General features: G+C 42.6%; 1 protein-coding gene across 1 annotated transcript in view; it reads left to right on the plus strand.

Annotated features, from left to right (window-relative positions):
• The window catches only part of SLC6A5 (solute carrier family 6 member 5), a 61440-nt gene that overhangs the window by 10676 nt on the left and 30734 nt on the right, over positions 1-20030 (plus strand). Inside the window, exons 5-8 of the mRNA XM_066614982.1 lie at positions 3963-4097; positions 6053-6156; positions 15786-15910; positions 18637-18749. Coding sequence (XP_066471079.1) covers positions 3963-4097; positions 6053-6156; positions 15786-15910; positions 18637-18749 — 477 coding nt within the window. The remainder of the gene's footprint in view (positions 1-3962; positions 4098-6052; positions 6157-15785; positions 15911-18636; positions 18750-20030) is intronic.

The following is a 20030-nucleotide window of genomic DNA, read 5'->3' on the forward strand; positions in this document are numbered from 1 at the left end:
CTCTATTTGCTGTACTTTTAAGATTAATGGCATTGGACTGCATTCCAGAGGTTTAAAGAAACGGGCATGGATTAATAAAGCATGGTTAATTCATTTGGTACAAATATCCATGCCAACAATGACAGTATAGTGTGGAGAATGGTCATCACCCTGGAGAATTGGACCATAACAAGAAGTTCTTTTGGTATAATGTCAATTCAGAATAATGATTCAGCTTCCACAAAATGTCTTTTCTACTAATTTCACATCAAGAATTATTCTGTTGAGCCTTAAACTTATGACAAATAGTATTAATAGTGTATATTTTACCAACTTTCAGTGCCTCCCTAGGGAGTCTATCAAGCTCAGACTGGAACAGACAATAGCTTTTCAGTTTCCTTTTCTCCAGAAAGTACATTATGCATAGTGTAGGGAAAGTGGATAAAGTCAGATACAATTTTTCTCCAGTTCTCATAATATGAGATAGAACTTGGAGCTAACCAGTGAAACTGATTGGCAGGAGATTGAGGATGGCAGAAAGGAAGGTTCTTCAATACAGCATATAATCAATCTATAGAATTCACTGCCACAGTGATGGCCACTAGTTTATGGGGATTAGACAAATTCACAGAAGACTTTGTGCTCAAATCCTAACCAATGTGCACCGATGCAACCCCAAACTAAGGGAACAAATGATCCCTTACCTTGATAAGGCATCTGTGACTGCCCAATGACTACAGGTTGCAACACATGGCTGGCATGACTGCATCAGCTCTTGAAAACTGGATTGGGCCCAGAGCCTTTCAATGGCTCCTAGTGATGATGTCCACATGTGACCTCTAGGTTCAGAGGCAGCAATAATAATAATAATAATAATAAATACAGGTATTTATATACCGCCTTTCTTGGTCATCAGATTTTGTTACCAAAAAGGGCTGTTTTGTATAGGGGAATAATTACACTGCCCTTATTGGAAACTTCAGGACCATAGGCTGGATAACAAGATGGCATAATGCAGAGAAATTCCCTTTTAGCTTAAGGAGGAGACTGAGAGAAAACTTTTAATCAAAGATATTTTTATTACAAAACACACAGGTAAACATAATGCACATGGAAAAATGGTAAGCATATGTTTCTTGGTTCCTAGTACTTGCATCTAGTGTACCTAGCTTTGTGGTGGTTGCATATGAAAAGTATTTGGTGCATCTAAGGAAATTAGAAAAGGATAGGTTGTAGGGAAGGATTTTAGGGGTCCCTGATCTGCCAATCCCAGTTGCTAACTAAAGATGGGGAGAGAAGGGGAGGAAAAGAGGGGGGGAGAGAAGGGAAAGAGTTCCAGACGATATAGTTACCTGTCTTGTGGAGCACCTGGATGGGGGGGGGGAGGGAAGAGTCCTGTGTGCAGGACCCTCTGCCTTGGAGGGAGAGCCAGAGAGAGCAAGCATGTGCCAGCCCTCTCTCTTAAAAGGGCTTTTGCTGACCTGGATGTACTTGCTTACTACACACAGTGGGGTGATCAGGAAGTCAATTATCAGAAATGGCTGGCTTCCTGGAGGGGGGGGAACTTACAACATGCAGCAAACCAGGAAGGCCCTTCAAATCTGCATACGGTACTTAAGCAGTGATTGAGTTAAACAATACAAAGAATAGAGACATTTAAACAATGATTAGCTATGCCAGGCTCCTTGACCCTAGGGAGGAGAATGTTGACACCCTGAGCTTGTGACTTTACCTGAATTTGGCCTGTGTGAGAAGTTTAAATGTGTTTGCACAAACAGTGATTGGATTAGGAGACACTTTTGCATACAGTTCTTAAAACAATAGGAGACACTTAGACAATGATTTACTCTTCCAGACTTGTTCCTGGAGAGATGGATGTTGTAACCATGAGCTTGTGGCTTGACCAGTTTTTTTTGGAAATTTGGCCTGTGTGAGAGGTTTTTGGCCTGCATGATATTTTAGTCCATAATAACATAACCAGATATAAAATCACAACTAAAAAGGCAAAAGGGGATTTTCACGTAACAGATTTCTCCTCAGACTTTAATTCAAGGCAGTTTACATAGGCAGGCTGTTCTAAATCCCCATAGGGATTTTTACAATTGAAGAAGGTTCTATCTTTCAAGAACCGCACAACATTTCAGATGGATCTTTTGTGGTCTGTTATCACTTTCTGGCCTCCAGATTCCTCCCACGCAGGCTGACAAGCAGCTCCTTCATCTCTCCAAAGAGCAGGTGGAGTAACTCGGCTTGTCAGCTGCTTCAAGGTCTCACCATTCACGGTGCCAGTGGCCTCGAACTGGCGACCTTCAGATGTTATCTTCAGGCAAATGGAGGCTCAACCCTCTAGATCAGACCTCCTGCCCAGTTGCTTCTGAATACCAACTGCAGAGGAGCAATTGTGGGAGAGGCCTACTTTCTTTCATGTCCTGCTCTTAGGTTTCCCAGCAGCATCCAGTTGGCCACTGTGGATAACAGAATATTGGACTAGCTTAGGTTCAGCCCAAAACTTTTCGCTGCCTGAGACGAAGGATAAGATGGTGTCCTGCATTACAAAAACATGGTGTTGTTAGAGCCAACGCTTTTTAAAAATGCAAGGATAACTTAGGATTTTGTGTTTACTTCTCAGTTCAGAAGGACAGACATGTTGCCAACATATAGCATCAAAAATGTCATATCTTGGTACTTTTATTTCATTTGAAGGAAGAGTTGTACAAGTTCATTAATAGGCAGTGACAGAAACAGCAATAATATGCTCAGTGGTCATGTACATTCAAGATATTTTTGACAGCCTCTTCCACATTTGTAGCCATTGATTTTGTCTGAACTGCAAACTGAAAAATTGTTGATATAAAAGTTGTATTTTGCAAGTTTTGGAGTTCTGTGTACAGCTGAGTAAAGCTTATGAACCTTGCTACTGCCATAGAACATAAGTATTGGGCAAACATATGAAAGAATTTGCTATGCTTCTCATGCAAATTGCTTTCATCAGAGTGGTGGTTGATCACAACAGCAACAAGTTGGAGTGTATAGGTATATAAAATACCACAATTTTTTCCTTAAATAGGTAAAAATTAGATAAAAATAAGTACGGTTGCATTGCGGTCCGTGAAGGATAAAAGACCACTATTTTCCATGGTTGGTGTATATTGTATTCCTTGCATGTATGGGAAAGTCTACGTAGGGACTACAAATAGGAGCTTACTTACTAGAGTAAAGGATCATGAACACTACTGCCACATAGGACGAAGTGAAAAATCAGCAGTAGCAGAGCAAGCTGTGAGAACTGGCCACCAAATAAATTTCAATCAGACTCAGGTTCTTTCTACAGTGCAAAGATACCATACTAGAATCTATAGAGAGGCCATTGAAATTCAAAAACAAAAACAATATGAACAAAAAAAGAAGAGACTCTCAGTATAAGTAATGCCTGGCTTCTAGCACTCAAATATACTTGAATAAAAAACTTTGAGGGGAAACCTACATAAGAAATTGTGGTAATGGTGAACAAGCATTCATAATAGTGAACAATGGTGTAAGTGAACAAGAATGTAAGTATGCCTTTAAAAATTCAAGCAGGAGCTGAACCAGTAACCAACTAACAGATGAGAGGATACAAATTATTTGTAATCCTTAAAGATGCTTTCCACAGTTGAAAGTGAAACGTTGGGACAAGATCCTACATGTATTTTAATTGGTGGCTTAAAGATTCGAGTAACATGTTAAATTATGTTTTAAAAATAAGTATGGTTATTCTCATTAAATGAACAAAATATTGTTTCTTATGGTTAAATAACCTTAAAAACCTTGCTATTTTATTGGCTTTTTGTTGCTCAATTTTTGAAAAAGTAATCCTATTATCTCTGTAGGTTGTTCAGATTCCTATGGCCTGTGTAATGATTTGTTGTAGACAGAGAAGCAATCTTGTTACTTAGAGGACCAAGTTATATAAGTAATTCTTTGTCTATGTGTGGTCTCTTTAGGTGGTGTACTTTACTGCTACATTCCCTTATGTAGTGCTCATCATTCTGCTAATCAGAGGCGTAACCTTGCCAGGAGCTGGGGCTGGTATCTGGTACTTCATCACACCTAACTGGGAGAAACTAATTGATGCTATGGTGGGCTTATTATTCAAGTTATAACACTCTAATAGGGTGAATAATTCATATGGATTATTATTTGCTGTGTCTCAAGGAAGCATATGGAGATGTGCCATGTTGTGCTGAATGCTGTGGTGTCCACTGTGTCATCTTGTCTGGCCGCATTGATTGCACATTACATTAGATTTCATTAAGTTTAATCTCAAGTCTTCAACTGAAATGCAGGTCAAAATTACCTATGTAGTAACCTGATGCCAAACCACTAAGAAAATCCATTCATATATAAATCCTCGGTAAATTATGTCTGTTGCTTGGGTGGGTAGCACCAATTGTTTTTTCAAGGGAGCTCAATAGGGCTGTGAACATGCTGCATTATCCCTGGGCAAAGTTTACATTATGTCAGTACTGTGCTGTGGAGGGGATGAAGTGTTCCTCTCACAGAGAACTGTGTGTAAAGAACTTACCTGGTCAGGTTGTAGGGCAAACAGATCCCCACTAGGTTGAATGGAAGTTTCTTCAGCTCCAAACTTGGTAGAATGGTGGTTTTTATTTATTCCACTCTGAAGACTTGTCATTGTGTATGCACCCATTGAGGAACAGAGCTTTGGATTGCAACTTTCTATTCAAATGTAATGGTGGAAGAACTTTGTGTCTGTATCAGAGGACTCTTTCAAGCAACAGCAAGGTTAAGGTGATTAGCTTGCCTTGTGGTTTAGCATGACTAATTTTATTAGAATTTGACAGAGTCACCTTTTCGTAGCCTTTCACTAAACAGTAGCTAGAGGAAATGAACATGGAGAAATGCAGATCAACTAGGGTCACTGTAGGTGAGGGACAAATAAACACTGTTATCAGTGTTGCTTTTTTCCATGCCTTGGTAACATCCAGTTTAGGCTATTCTGACATGTTGAATGAGGGATGTGGCTGTAGGTCAGTAATGGAGTACATTTCTAGCATGCGGAAATCTCTGTCTGGAACCATGGAGAGCTGTTGCCAGTCAGCATGCAGATAATACTGAGTTATTTGGACCATTGGTTTCCCTCATATTAAGCAGCTTTATCTGTTCCTAACTTAACTGAACAGTTCCTAACTTAACCAAACTGCTATAATACGGTTTTATTAATCTTGCATTGTGTTTTTAATTTCATAGTTTTAATTATGCTTTATACAGAATTTGAACTTGTTAAAATTAAAAGGCAGGATGTAATAATCCTAGTAAATAAGTACATGCTTCTGTTTGGTGCAGAAAATGAGAGTAACCCTAAGGTAAATGCCACTTAACCGCACCTTGGCCAAGTTTTGAGAAAATATGAATAGTATTGATATACAGACAATACTTTTTTGGATTTTTATTGTTTTAAGATTGCCCCAGTGCTTCAGTTTCACACTCAAACCAATGTTTAGCAGCCTACTTATTAGCAACTATTAGTAAAGAAGACTGGCAGCCCAATCCTGAGCTGTCTGCAGCGTCCAGGCTTGGCGGCTCCAGGAAGGGCTGCCACCGGATCCTGAGCCTCCCGTGCTACCATGGGAGGCACCTCGGGAGAAGGGGACATTCATTCGTCCTCAGCGCTGGGCTAGCTCTGGCGGGAGCCTGGCAGTGAGCCCCGCAAACAGAGCCATGCCGCGGACCACAGGATTGGGCTCTTAGTCTTGCTAGCACTGATTTTGGAAAGCTGATATGCCTAAGCAAAGTGATTCATGCAGAGACATGTCTATGTTTTTCACGCATTTCATATTGTAGTAGATAGATCTTGATGATGCTAATGCTTGATCAGCAGGCATTATGCATCAGTGGTTGGAATATCTCATCTTCCTAAAGTTGCCTGTAGTAAATTCATTCAGTGGTGCCTGTGTAAAGTCTTTGACAATTGCACTAAATCTCAGTTGAGAGCTTTATTGATTTTTTTTGTTAACTCTTGTAGAGTTGTTTGTAGAAACTGATGTTAAATTTCTCTCTGGACTTTGTATAGGTGTGGAAAGATGCTGCTACTCAGATATTTTTCTCCCTTTCTGCTGCATGGGGTGGCCTGATCACTCTGTCTTCCTATAACAAATTCCACAATAACCTGTACAGGTAAGTAATTGAATGATTTTATTAAATCCAGTGGTGATGGCAAATTTGATTCCAGAAAATTTTGGGAGTAAGTACTGCTTACTGCTTAATTGGCTTAAAATTTTTTTTTAGAAAATGCTTTTCTTCACATCATTAGGCTTATCTGTGATCTCACAACTATTCAAGATGGGCCATAAAAACAAAGAAATTGACTGGGTTTTCTCTGTTACCTAATTTTTAATTGATAAATCCAGTCTATTTTAGAGCCAATTTATACATGCAAAATGATCATAGAGAGGGTGAGAACTACCAAGGTTGGGAACTCGAGTCAGTGACTTGGACTCCAGTTGCGAAAATGTGTGATTTGGGGTGACTGTGACTCAAGAATTGCGCATGTGGAAACCGTCAGGGCCCCCCAACTCGGCACTCGTCCCCATCCGTGCTGACTCAAATCTGCCTGTGTCTGGGGATACTTACTTACTGTTTCCACAGTGTGAAAAACCTCATGGTGCCATCATTCTGACCAGTGAGCAGTAGGGAGTTCCAGCCGGGAGGCAGGAAAGGGTTAATGAATTGAACGGGAGGGGGAAGGCAGGTTCTTTTTCCCTGTCTCTGATAAGAAGGAAGGAACCAATGATCATTGGAAAAACAAGGGGCACTTGGATATTTTTGTTGGCTGAGGGAGAGCAGGAGGAAGAGCCCAAGGGGGTTCTTGCATTACAATTGATTGCAAAAGACCAGGGAGGCAAGAGAAAACCCATTTGCCTGATTCTGCTTTCCAACCTTATGGCTTCTTGGTTCTGTTGTTACCTGGGGGAGCAAGCCTCATTGAACAACCAGCTACAGTGGGACTAATTCTGAGTTGGGCTGCCAAGGATCGGGTCATCATCAGAAAGAGAACTCTGACACACACACAAAGTCTGACACATGCACACACACTCCCTGGCAGCAGCCCTGTTTTTCCTGCAGCTGGCTTTTTAAAGGGGGGGACACGTCTTGACTCAAGTCCATCAGAGTCACTAAAGAGTAACTCGGAAACTCAGAAAGTGCCCCTGTTAGGACTCTTTTCTGAGTCAAGTTGCAGGGGCAGTGACTCTGCGGTTCAACTCGAGTCAAGTCCTGCTGGGTTTTTCCAACACTGGGAACTACATATTTCAAGGCTTTGTCAACCCTATACTTTCCTGCACATAAATAATCAAGAATAGGAAGAACAACTGAAACTGTCTGATACAAACTTAGACCCTTGGCCCATCTAGCTTCAGCATTGTCAGCACTGACCTGCAGATGCTATCTAGGATTGCAGACCGGGATGTTTCACAAACCTACCTGATGATAACAGGAGTGAACCTGGGACTGTCTGCATGTAAAGTATATTCTGTACCATGTATGTCCCCTTTCTGACTTTCTAGAAACCATCTCCCTGAAGCCTGGAAATCTTTTCCCTGAAAAATCTTAACTTCCAAAGGCAATAAAGTGTTTTTAAAAAAATTTAGATAGCATTAAAATATGACCCCTCCTACTTATTGGAAGTGGGACAGCTCAGGACATCCTAGTGGCATAGCTAAGGAGGTGCAGAGGGTAGCAGTTGCACTTGGCCACAAGCTAAGCTTGACACTAGTGACCAAAATTGTGAAAAAAATTGGTATGTATGAATAATACCATCATGTTATATATCATTGGAAAGGTAATTTAATGCAGAATACAATGAAACAAACCTCATTGGAATGCCTGTATTCTATCAAAAGTTATGACCAATTAACCAGAAAAGAAAAACGCAACTGCCTTATGGAACAAAAAGTGAATTTCTATAACTAAAAACTGACCTATGAGACTGATTGTTCTGAGAGCCAATGAGATGTTGTTATGACACAGTGCGGAACCAATTAGGTGTTAATATGAGTCAGCTCTCATTTCCATGTATCATAATACATCTACTCCTGCTAACTGGTAAAGAGGTACTTTTTCAAGTGGGGCTCCACTTATATTTAGCAAGGAGAGAAAAACTGTCCCTCTTCACCCCAGCACAGTGTCTCTAGCCAATAAGAGCACACATTTTGTTTATTTACTTAGTTAATTTGATTTTGTCATGGGGGGGGCTACAAAATCTTCTTTGATCCCAGGTAGCATATAGATGCCTTAGCTATGCCACTGGCTGGGGGGAGGTGGCAGATCAAGTGGGTGGTGAACTGCTGTGGGGAAGAGGCAAGTTTTCCCCCCAGTTTGCATTTTTTAAAAAGCCCAGGTGTGATGTCACTTCCGCTTGTGGTCTGCACTGGACTATTATTATTATTAATTAACAGTATTTATATACCGCTTTTCAACTAAAAGTTCACAAAGCGGTTTACAGAGAAAAAAAATCAAATAACTAATGCCTCCCTGTCCCAAAAGGGCTCACAATCTAAAAAGATGCATTTACTACACTTTCATTAGCTATGCCACTGGGAAGGCATGTACCACTTGACATTTCTGAACCTGTAAGACCTGAATGCTTTGCTGCTTGGTTAAACATAGAATGATTCTATGATTTCCAATATAAACTGTGCTTCAAGATTAGACTGCTTTGATGATAAATACTGCCACAATTTCCTTCAAGTATAAAAACAGTCTATCACCTGTGATTCAGTGCATCAGGCTCCATTGGGGTCCTCAGTCCTCTTTCCTACTGAATGTTTGTCCTAATTAAAAACAGGCCATGATGAAAAAGCAATTTAGGGAATTGTCAAGAACCAGGGACAGCGGCATGAAATACAGCACAAGCCTGATCTCTGCTGAAGGAAGCCTTGAGATTTGGAAATAGGTCAGAATCCAACTGTGCTGAGAGCTCGGCATCAGTGAGGATAATCTGCAGCATTCACCATTGCTACTGCTCTCACTAGTAAGGTGATTATTCCTGCAGCTGAATTAACACCAAATTCAGATTAGGAGCAGCTCCCTGAGGTCTTAAAAGATGGAACGTTTGATTAAAAGTAACAGTAAAGTTACAGAGCTTGGAAAGACTGCTTATTGCCTGAGAAGTTTGGCCTCTTCTTTCCTTCCACCATGCTCTTATAGAAACAGCTAAAAATAAGAGATTGTAAAATTTGTATTTATATTGTGTATTGTACTTTAAGCTGCCTTGAGTACACTCAGTGTGGATACCACTGAATACTATTTTTGCTTAAACAGTTTCTACCCCACCTCTTTGGGGTACCTTCTAAAACATATATTAAAATGAGCATCCAATCCATCAAACTGAAAGACAGCTTGAAACTGCAGTGGGAATATTTGCACAAGAGGAACACCTGTTCACACAGGTGAACATTTGTTTGCTATTTTAGCTTCTGCAGTTTCTGAGGCTGAAGAGAGAAATTTCCATTCACTTTAAAAAGTGGGTCATCCCTTTAGTAGAGAGAACAGCCACAGCACAAAGGGGAAAAAAAAAAAGGTGTTGCTGTGGGAAAGACCTAGTTTCAAATGCCTGCTTGGCCATAGATGGCTCAACAGGTCAGATAAGGGAACTCTCTCCTAGCCTCACCTACCTGACAGTGGATTGAAGGTAAAATGCAATAACTTAGAACCAAGGCATCTAGGTTTAGGAGGGAAGGAGAATGTTTGGGCTTTGTATCCATAGGTAGAGCTGGTCCAGCTATGAGACCAGGAGAAAGCTTTGCCCCAGACAGCATGCACAGGTCACCCTATCTTGGATTGCCAAGATGGTGGTGCCCAGGAGAGCCAGAAGAAGAGGCCACCAGTGACATCCCACAGCACCCCTGTGAGTTCAGGAATAGGGCCCAAGGAAATTTTTCAGTTTGCCACCTGCTGGGCCTGATTCTTCTTTTCAGCTAAGGTACTTTGAAAAATGTTTCAAAGGCAAGCACCTAAGCAGTGGCGTAGCTAAGGAGGTGCAGGGGGTAGCAGTTGCACTGGGCATCAAGCTTTAGGGGGGCAACAAGCTGAGCTTGACACTAGTGACCAAAATTGTGAAAATCTTGGTATGTAAGAATAGTACCATCATGTTATATATCATTAGAAAGGTAATTTAATGCAAAGTGCAATGCAACAAACCTAATTAGAATGTCTGTATTCTATCAAAAGTTATTGCCAATTAACCAGAAAACAAAAACACAACTATCTTGTGGAACAAAAAGTGGATTTGCTTAACTCTAAACTGACCTATGAGAGTGATTGTTCAGAGTGCCAATGAGATGTTGTTATGATACAGTATGGAACCAATAACTTATTTATTTACTTAATTAAATTTGATTTTATCATGCAGGGGCGGCTACAAAATCTTCTTTGACCCTGGGTAGCAGATACCTTAGTTATGCCACTGAGTGGAGGGAGGCAGCAGAGCAAGTGGGTGGTGAGATGCTGGCGGGAGGAGGTGGGAGCCCCCCCAATTTTCACTTTTTAAAAAGCCTGGGCATGATGTTACTTCTGGTTATGACATCACTCACTCCTGGGGCATCACTTTGAGTTTGGCACCGGGCTACACGATCATTAGCCACGCCACTGCACCTAAGTGCTCCTGCTATAAGAGAAGCCCCAGAGTATAATTCATAGACCTGGAAGATCCAGGTATTCAAATGCATTCTCAGCCATAAAGTTTCATGAGTGACCTTGGGCCAGTCAGTTTTACCTACCTCACAGGGTTGTTGTGAGGGGAAAAAGAAGGGAGTAACTGTGTATACCACCCTAAGCTGCTTGGGGGAAGGGCAGTATAAAAATTTGAAAAATAAATAAAAGTACATGACAACCCTTAACAGATACTATATATTCTAAAACATACATTGGGCTGTCTTTTTTTAAGTCCAGAGGACACTATGGACACCATCTGATGTTCTTATGCTCATTCTTAATACATGTCCCTGTTCTGTCATCTTTTGTGGAGGATTTTAAGGAAAAGAGCAGTGATCTTCCATGAAAATCATCATTTCATTTCATATCCAGCTTCCTTTCTGTCATAAGAATGTAACATAAGAACAGCCCGGCTGGATCCGGCCAAAGGCCCATCTAGTCCAGCTTCCTGTATCTCACCATATGCCCCAGGGAGCACACCAGTTAACAAGAGATCTCCCATCTCCCTCAGGCATTTACTTTTAAAGAGACATTTATTCTTTTGCATGCTTTTAACAGATCACTAAGCTGCTGGTTGAACACAGAGAGCATAATCCTAAGATTGCGCTGGGTTTGCACAATTTCTCTGCGCCAGCCCGGGAAGGCTGCAAATATGCCGTATAGCATGTTGGCGCCTCCTTGAGTGTCGGCCGGGCCAGGCTTGCGGAGGCTCCATTCAGCCTCCATGCTGACAGAGGAAGGTAGGTCTGCGCTGGCCGAGTTTGGCAAACATGGGGATGTGGGGAGGGCAGGAGGAAGGCGTTGGGGGGGAGGGCAGGCAGGTGGGTGGCGGAAGAGTGGAGGGGTGGGGCCAGGACCTGGCATTTGTGCCAGATCATGACCCCACTTCTGGGCAGCCCGGGGAAGGTCCAGGCTACTTGGATCTGCACCACCTCTTTAGGTGGTGCAGATCCGAGTAGCCCCATTGGGGCTGCAGTGGCTCTTCCTGGGGTAAGGGGAAGTGATGCCCCTTGCCCAAGGCTGAGCCGCTTTCAGCCCCAAACTCACACTGGATACAGGGTAGGCCTGCCGGCCTGCCTCCCCATTGCAAAGCAATGTAGGATTGCGTTTAAGTCACTATGGCTAGTCTGGTCTGTAAGTAGTATGTTTTTGACAATTCAGACTATGTGGAATGCAACCATTTCATGACATTATTTCCTTTTTGAGCTTGTTCTCTTATTTCATGTACCTTAGCTTTCTATTTTATTTTCCAGATATTTTATTCTTTATTTAAACCTTAATATCCTGCCATACACTTTGGGGCAGGTTGCAACATATCAAAACAGTGGTTTTCAATAAAATGCCTTCAACATGTATAATCTCAACGCAATATAGTAAAATAAAATTGTAACAAGAAAGACAGTCTAACAATGTAAAAACAATTTTGAACAGCCAATATTCACAATCAAAAATTGAACCACTAACTTCCAAAACCTTAGTGGAAAAAATAAACACTTTTGCTGATATTTCAAAACTGATACTGGAACTCGCCACACAAGATGCTCTGGGGAATAAGTAAGTAATGCTGTACTTTGAAGTTCCTGAAGTCTCCTTAGGCCTGTTTGTCAATGGTTATTAACCTTTCCCCTCCTTCTCCTTTTTTTTTTTTTTTTGTCTGTGATCAATAGTGCCTTGGTTGCTGCCTGCATGTTGATTAAGGCATCACTGAAAATTTTGTGGCCAGAAAACTTCAGATCAGCAGTTTCATGAACCAATTCTGTAGACCTGTCTGCGGAATTAATTGTATTCACTGTTTTAACTTGTGACCCCTCTCTGAAAAGTATATGCTTGTAACACAAGGTAAAAACGTAGACAAGTACATATTTGAAGCAGTGGAGTTGACCTTTCACATTGCAGATTTATTGAAGTACAAACCAATTTAAGCTGCACTGGTGGTGGAAAGCTCAGGATAGTATGTATGTGGTTACTTCATAACAAAGGGTCCAGTTTTAACTAAAGGCTGCCCACAGGACACAGTGAGGCTGGCACCGACTCTGCTGCATCATGCAGTCAGCCAGAAACCATACAGGGGTTGGGAGGTATATGTAGTCATATAGGACAGCCTATTCCTGTTTAGAATTGGGTTGAAAGGTATGAGGTAGGTTGGGTTGAGAGACGGTGGCATGTCCAGTCATTTGTTCTCCATGAACTGTCTGGGAGGGATTTGAGCCTTGATTTCTTTAATCCAAGTCCAAACGGAATATTAGACTTTCAAGTATTAATGAACTGCTTCAGTGCTTCCAGTCTGCAAAACCAGATGTGTTGTGTTGGCCAACCCTTTCATGCAAAAACCAGATCAGTACTAGTATAAGCAGTGCAGTCCTCACAGCTGCAGATTATATGGAAAAAATTGTGATGAGTGGCTTTTACCTCCGAATTTACCACAGCACAGCAAAATCAAGTTTAATTTTGTGTAGGCATTTCGTTCCTCTGTGAATTTTAGCACAGTGTGACAAATCATCTTGTATTTGTAATTATTTTATAGTGCATATCCTGGCTTAAAATTTTATGGGAGTGATAAGAATCATTCTTAGTGAGCTTCTTTCCATCTAAAGCTGATCCAGAGGGTCTCTCCCCCCCCAAAGCCCCTTCCTTTAGAACAAGGTTAGAACAATCTTCTCCTATGCTTAACATTATCAAGACTCAGCAGGAAGGAAAGCTGATAATAGATGGCATTATCTTGTTTAAGGAGAGTCTTCCATAGGCATTCCGAAGGAACTGCAGGTGTCTTGACAGCTTTCTAGATTGCTTTTCATCATCAAATGAACAAATGGCATTGAAACTACAAATCTTTCCATATGAGCTGGGTCAGTGGCGTCCCTAGGGCTTGTGTCACCTAGCACAGGAGGTCAACCCATCACCTCTATGATGGACCACCTCCCATGCAGTGGGTGGGGCAATCATTGCCCTGCCCTCAATGGGGTTTTTTGGCTATAACCTTTGATAGAATAGAGATATTTCAACATGGTTTGTTTCATTGCATTCTGCATGAAATTACACATCGATTGATATTTAACATGATGGTATTATTTGATAATATCAAGATTTTAAAAATTTTGGCCAGTAGTGGTATTACCCCCACTGTGCATGTCATCTGGTTCAGCCTGCACCCCCTCCCAGTGACACCACTGAGCTCTGTGGAACTCCCCCTATTTATATCTTTGACCAGTGGCATTCCACATGTGTGTGCACAGACTCCACTCCTGACTCTCACACATCTTTTACTAACATGAAACTTTTTATCTTTTACCCATTCGTTAGGGTAGAAAACTGAACTTACAATTAAAAAACCAAATAGTTTTGGAAAAGTTCCTGTTGGATAAGTTGGTTGCTTAGCCTGCTTACATAGCACTGCACAGACATAGTGTTCCAGTTCATGCAGAACCTGAAAACCACCATGCTCACTCTATTCAGAAACCTCTAGGTGATTGTAGCAGCTATCCATTTTAATAGCAGCTATAGGCATCCATGGGAAGAACTCTTATGACCACTCAGGGCCAGCGCTGATTAGAATGCTCACCCAGTATTTAAGATTCTGAACCAGTCTGCTGACAGATGCCAGGCAGTTCTGAATGGTGAATGGGCAAACAGTAGTATCAATGGAGCTGGAGCCAATTCTGAGAAAAGTGCGATCTGTAGATACTTGTAATAGCTCTCAAAACTTACTGAAGCTTTTGATCACACAGAGGTTCAGTGTTATCAGCAGTGACTGGAAGTGACTGTCAGAGTTTCAGACAGGAGGAAAAAGGGGAATGGCTAAAAAGGAATGGGGCTTTTCAATTTTAATCGATTTTTGGAGACAAAGCCATCAAGAGTGGCTTTTTTTTCTTTTTTGAAGGGGGGGAAGAGAAAGGTGAAGATCCTGGGTTAAGCTGACAGAGACCCCAAGCCTATGTAGGTCTACTCAGAAGCAAGCCCCATTTGAGTCAAAGGGGCTTACTCCCAGGAAATTGTGGAAAGGATTGCAGCCACGTACAGCAAGATTACAACTCACCCCAAAGTAGATGGGGGCTGCTCACACACATCCACCCAGCATACAGATGCCACCCCTGTTCTCCCAGGCAAGAAGGAGGGATGCAGGCTGGGGCAGTTGGACACCCCCCCCCACTAGGAGCAGAGGAAAGCGCTGCACTGCCTGTACTTACTCTTCCCTCCCAGTTTGAAGCCTGCCAGGAGCACCCCTGTGCTGATGAGATGCAGCACCTCCACACTCTTCTCTCCTCCAGCCTTGACCAATCCCAGGATGCCCAGGGCGAGGGGCACACTGGGAAATGTAGTACTTGGTGTGAGGTTGCACATGGAGAGAGCTCCATGATGAGATGCGGCACCTCTGCCTGCCCAGCCAGCCTTCTCTCCCACCTCCCCCACCATGTTTCACACTGCCCACCCACCTCATCTCATGCTACCCCACCCACCTTGTTCTCAGCCTTGGAAAAGCAGCAAGTCAGGAGGCAGCACCTGCGGCTGAGCAGAGCAGCTGCAGCCACCTCTATCCCCGAGATGCCTAGCGATGCCCCTGGAGGCTAACCACGCCTCACTAGGGAGGTGGGGCGCACAGATTGAATACCTCAGCCTTGGGCTGACGCAAGCCTCCACACCAGCTTCCTCTCTGAGACTTGCATTGGCCTGGTTCGGCCAATGCAAGAAGGAAAGGGAGACAGGGAGGAAGTGGAAGGGAGGTGTTCCTAGGTGGGGGGAGGGCGGGTGGTGGGCTAACACTTGTTAGCTTGGGGTGGTGGTCTACTCAAGTGTTTTTTTTTTTTTGTGTCTACATTCATTGCATCAGGGCTATTCTGGTAGCATTGTGTTTCTTAGCCTGTCCTTTAAAATGGAATGAGGAACAGTCACCTGCTTGCAGGTAAATATGCAGTGTGGCTCAATTTCACTTTCCATGGAAATCTTTGTCAGCTATCAGCCTGTCAGTTTCACAACCCACCAACAATTAGCTCATTTCCCACAGTTTGAGAAATACTGCACTAATGCACTGTCACATCTGCTTGGCATATTAATACAAGTGGGCAACTGTCTTGCTTTTTCTTTTTTGCCTCCTTCAGGGATACCTTGATAGTAACTTGCACCAACAGTGCCACAAGCATATTTGCAGGCTTTGTCATCTTTTCGGTTATTGGCTTCATGGCAAATGAGCTAAAAGTAGACATTGAAGATGTTGCAGACCAAGGTACAGTAGCCTGCTTTTCATGTCAGCCTGGCTTATGAATTGCGTAGCACTGGGCAGCGAAGTATGCACTCAGATATCCATTGCATGTTGACTTTCAAAGGGATGTTACTTAGGATACACATAACTGCCTTTTGGAATTGTATAGGTGAAACGCTGTCACTTGCTCGCTCTGAAAGATTCTACGGGTGAAATCAGATGCATATGCACATGTATGCTTTTGCTTCTTTAATTTCATTGTGTAACAAAATTTGAACAACTTCTTGTTTATCTGAATGTTTCTCTTGATTTTGGTGCAAGGATTTCAAAATTGCTGCTGTTTTTGGAATAGCATGAATAGTTTAGCCACAATTTACACTATGCAGTTGTATATAATACAATGTATATTACAATGCATTTGGAAATAGGATAGATAAAAACACAAAATTGGGCAGCCCAATCCTATCCAGTGCTAGTGCAGTAGGGCTGTAGGGCCCAGGCTGTATCTGGTGCTGGGATTGAGTGGGCTGGAGGTCTCCTTAAAGTAAGGGATCATTTGTTCCCTTATCTTGTGTTGAGCCCCAGTCTGCCCAATGAGGATACTTGGATTTGCACCAGCAAAATCACTGGTGCAAGATCCAAGAAGCTTCATATATGGCTTCCAGGTCTGGATAAGGGTCAGGATATGGTGGAGGCCTTCTCTTCCAATTCTGCCCTTTTCCAGCCCTGAACTGCCCCCATTCTGCCCTTCATTGAAGGAAGAACAGGATAGAAAAGCTACTGCTGCCAATAATTTGATTGCATTGTTATATTTAATGTTTCTGTGTTTATGTAAATGGAAGGAGAGGAAAAATGGTAAGGAAGATGTAAATATAAAAGAGAGGTACAGGAGTATTCCATCTTTGTGGTCTCTGTGCTAGTGCCTGGTTAATAGGGGCCCTGGATCAAAGCCTTGCACTGGACCCCCCACCATGGTGCCCACCACCGACCCTCACCCTGATTGAATGCACCCTTGCCCCCAGTACTTAGAATTCAGGAGTAACCTCAGCCGGGGGGGGGGGCGCTCTGATCAGCATGAGCTCTCAGCCAGTGTGACACTTGACTGACTGATATCACCATGTTGCAAAATCCTACATTGGGAATTACCCATGCACATAATAGCTGCAGAATCTTCTGGAACACTATCATAAGCATAAGGTTTGTGCTGCTTGAAACTCCTGAATCCAATGATCGATCCAATATGTGACAACCAACAGAACCTCTTCTAACTTAATTGACAAACTGCTTGTTCAGTTCAAGTTAAAGATTAAACAGCATGAAAACACAGAGCAACACGATGAAATAATGGCTGTGAATTCAAAGTGGAAACATGCTAGAAACCGAAGGACAGAAATAAAATCTATCCCTCAAATCAGATACTGCAAGATAATGGGATATGCACAGACCTTGATGGAGCCTAGAGGATGAACCTAGAGGAGAAAGACGGAAAGGTCCCATGAGTATTGTTTTGCCTGCCAACGGTTTCACTCAAGAGGTATTGCCACAGGAGAGGGCCACAGAGCAAAAGGACTTAATAAGTGGCAATACATATATTTTGAAAAGTGCCTGGAGATGTCACAATGTAAAAGTGAAATGCACAAATTTAAGATCATGATTTTTTTTTTTTTCATTGTGTAGGTCTCAGAAGAATGTGCCTTTTGTCTCCTAACACACCAGTTGACATAATATGATGGCATATAAACTGTTGCTTAAATTTTGAATTAATTCTACAAAAAGGAAACAATCTGTTTTTACTCTGATGGTTATTGAAATTGTGGTGGCCTGCATGTACGTCCAACTCTTGGTTGTCATAAATTTTGCCTGCCCAATAGCGATTAATTTAGAAAGCCCCTATCATGGGAGGTTTGCAATTTTATTTTCTGCAATTAAATTTTCCCAGAGGGCACGATGAATTCTAGAAACTCATTATTTTGATTCCTTAATTTAATTTTCAAATGCAAGAAGCTAGTGCAAACAGCCTTCTTATCTATAGCAGTCAAGAAGAAATCTTTAATCAAGAGATGAAACAGCATGCTCATGAATATATAAGATCCCCTAAGCTTTCCTACCCAGAAAAACTGCCAGCTGACAGGTTTTAAAGAAAGTTGCTTGCATCGTATCACGCCAACAAAAATATCTTAAACCAGCCACGCTTTTAATGTTTGTTGAGTATTTCCCAAATATTTTGTGAAGTACATATCAAAATTAACCCGCCTGCTGCTGAAATGGACCTCCAGTATCAAAACTGGAGTATACTGATAGGGAAAAATCTGTGTGCAGTCCATTGAATTTATGGTATAGTGCAGGAGAAGGGGAACCTTCACTCAAAGTGGAATGGTGTTTTCTGACCAACAGAACAAATGTATGACATTAGAACTCTGAATTCTGTGGTCAGTAGGAAAGTAGGAACTGGGATTTAAATTTTGTCAACCTTAAACTAGGTTGGAAAGAACTTTATTCTGCAAGGTGGCAGAAGCTGGTGCTCATTGGAATCCTGCTATAGGTACTACATATGGAATACTGGATTCCTCTGCCCCCACACACATTTTTCCAGTTTGCCTCTTGTGGTTTGTTCCTTGTTGATGTCTTTCATATAATTTGTAACAGTTATTTGTTTATTTTTAAAAATTGTGCTTAAAATACATTTAACAAAAATTCATATGTAATTATGACATACCCAAAGTTACAACTATCTATCTCTTCATTGCTAGGTCCTGGGATTGCCTTTGTGGTATATCCTGAAGCCCTAACCAGGCTTCCCCTTTCACCATTTTGGGCTATAATTTTCTTCTTGATGCTTCTAACGCTTGGATTGGACACCATGGTAAACTGGCTTTTCATCCATCATCCTTTTCTCCACGATAGGAGTAGTTAACTTGTCATTGCTAAAATTTTACTGGTTGCAGTCTAGAGCCCCAGACATGCCCAAAGCAGGTCAATGATGTGCCAGATTACCTTCAATGTCAAATAGGTAGCAACATGAACCATATTAAAGTTAACTAAGTTGCAGCTGAAACAAAAGCAGCCAGGAGATCAGGCAGACCTGCAGAGATAGTGAGCTGATTGCTATGTCTAAACTAGGGCCAAAGTCAAACCTGGAGCCTTCATTTCAAAGAATAACATCTGAAGGGCAAGAGCGGACATGGAGGAGTGAAAACATAGAAGACAGTGTGTTGGATCAAACAAGCAAAGAGGGAACAGGAAATCCTATGCGCATGATATGAACTGTTACTCCAACAAGAGGCTGGAGTTGACTGAATCAAAGGGAGCTACCAGCTACCAGAATGACTTGTACAACTTGGTGGTAGTGGAAGTGGGTGAAGGGCTTAATGCCTGGGAATATGACCAATTCTGTTTTTTGTTGAGATAGGGGAGGTCCTGGAAATAGGCACCTTTGAAGTGAGGTCTCTGTGGGGCCTCTTTACACTTCTCCATGAATCCCGTATTGATTTCACCACCAATAGTTTAAAGGGTAAAGATGTCTGTGCCAAATAACTGAAACATTAGTCTTTGGGAGGCAGTAGGTGGAATGAGTCAGGTCCTTCATGCTCAGGACCTACAATTTAAGGCAGTGGTATTCAAACTGGGATGTCACGACGCCCCAGCCTGTGGGTCCTGGCCTCTGCCCCCTTAAGCGATTGGGGCAGCCAGGAGACGGGGAAGGCAGCGGCGCAATCCGCAGGATCACGCCGCTTAGGGGGGCTGCAGGGGCTTGGGTGCACTTGCCCAAGCCTCCTGCAGCCTCCCGGGGGTGCAGGGAGCCCTGCGCAACCTTTGGCAGGGCTCCCCAGGTCAGGAAAAGTGAAAGTGGAGCGATCGCGCCCCGGTCCACAAAACCTGAAGCAGAGCATGATCACTCTGCTTTGCCTTCTGATGGGGCTGCAGGGACTGGGGTGCACCGTCCAGTCCCTGCAGCAGCCATCCCTGTGTGCGGGGAGCCCTGCGTGAGCGCCTGCAGGGCTCCTCGGGAAAGGGAGAGTGGGGCAATCATGCTTTTGCAGAGACAGAGCAGATCACTCCACTCTCCCTTTCCCTGACCTGGGGTGCCTTGCAGCCGCTCATGCAGGGCTCCCCGCACACAGGGACGGCTGCTGCAGGACCTGGA

The sequence above is a fragment of the Tiliqua scincoides genome, chromosome 1 (genome assembly GCF_035046505.1).
Source record: "Tiliqua scincoides isolate rTilSci1 chromosome 1, rTilSci1.hap2, whole genome shotgun sequence".
Lineage (NCBI taxonomy): Eukaryota > Metazoa > Chordata > Lepidosauria > Squamata > Scincidae > Tiliqua > Tiliqua scincoides.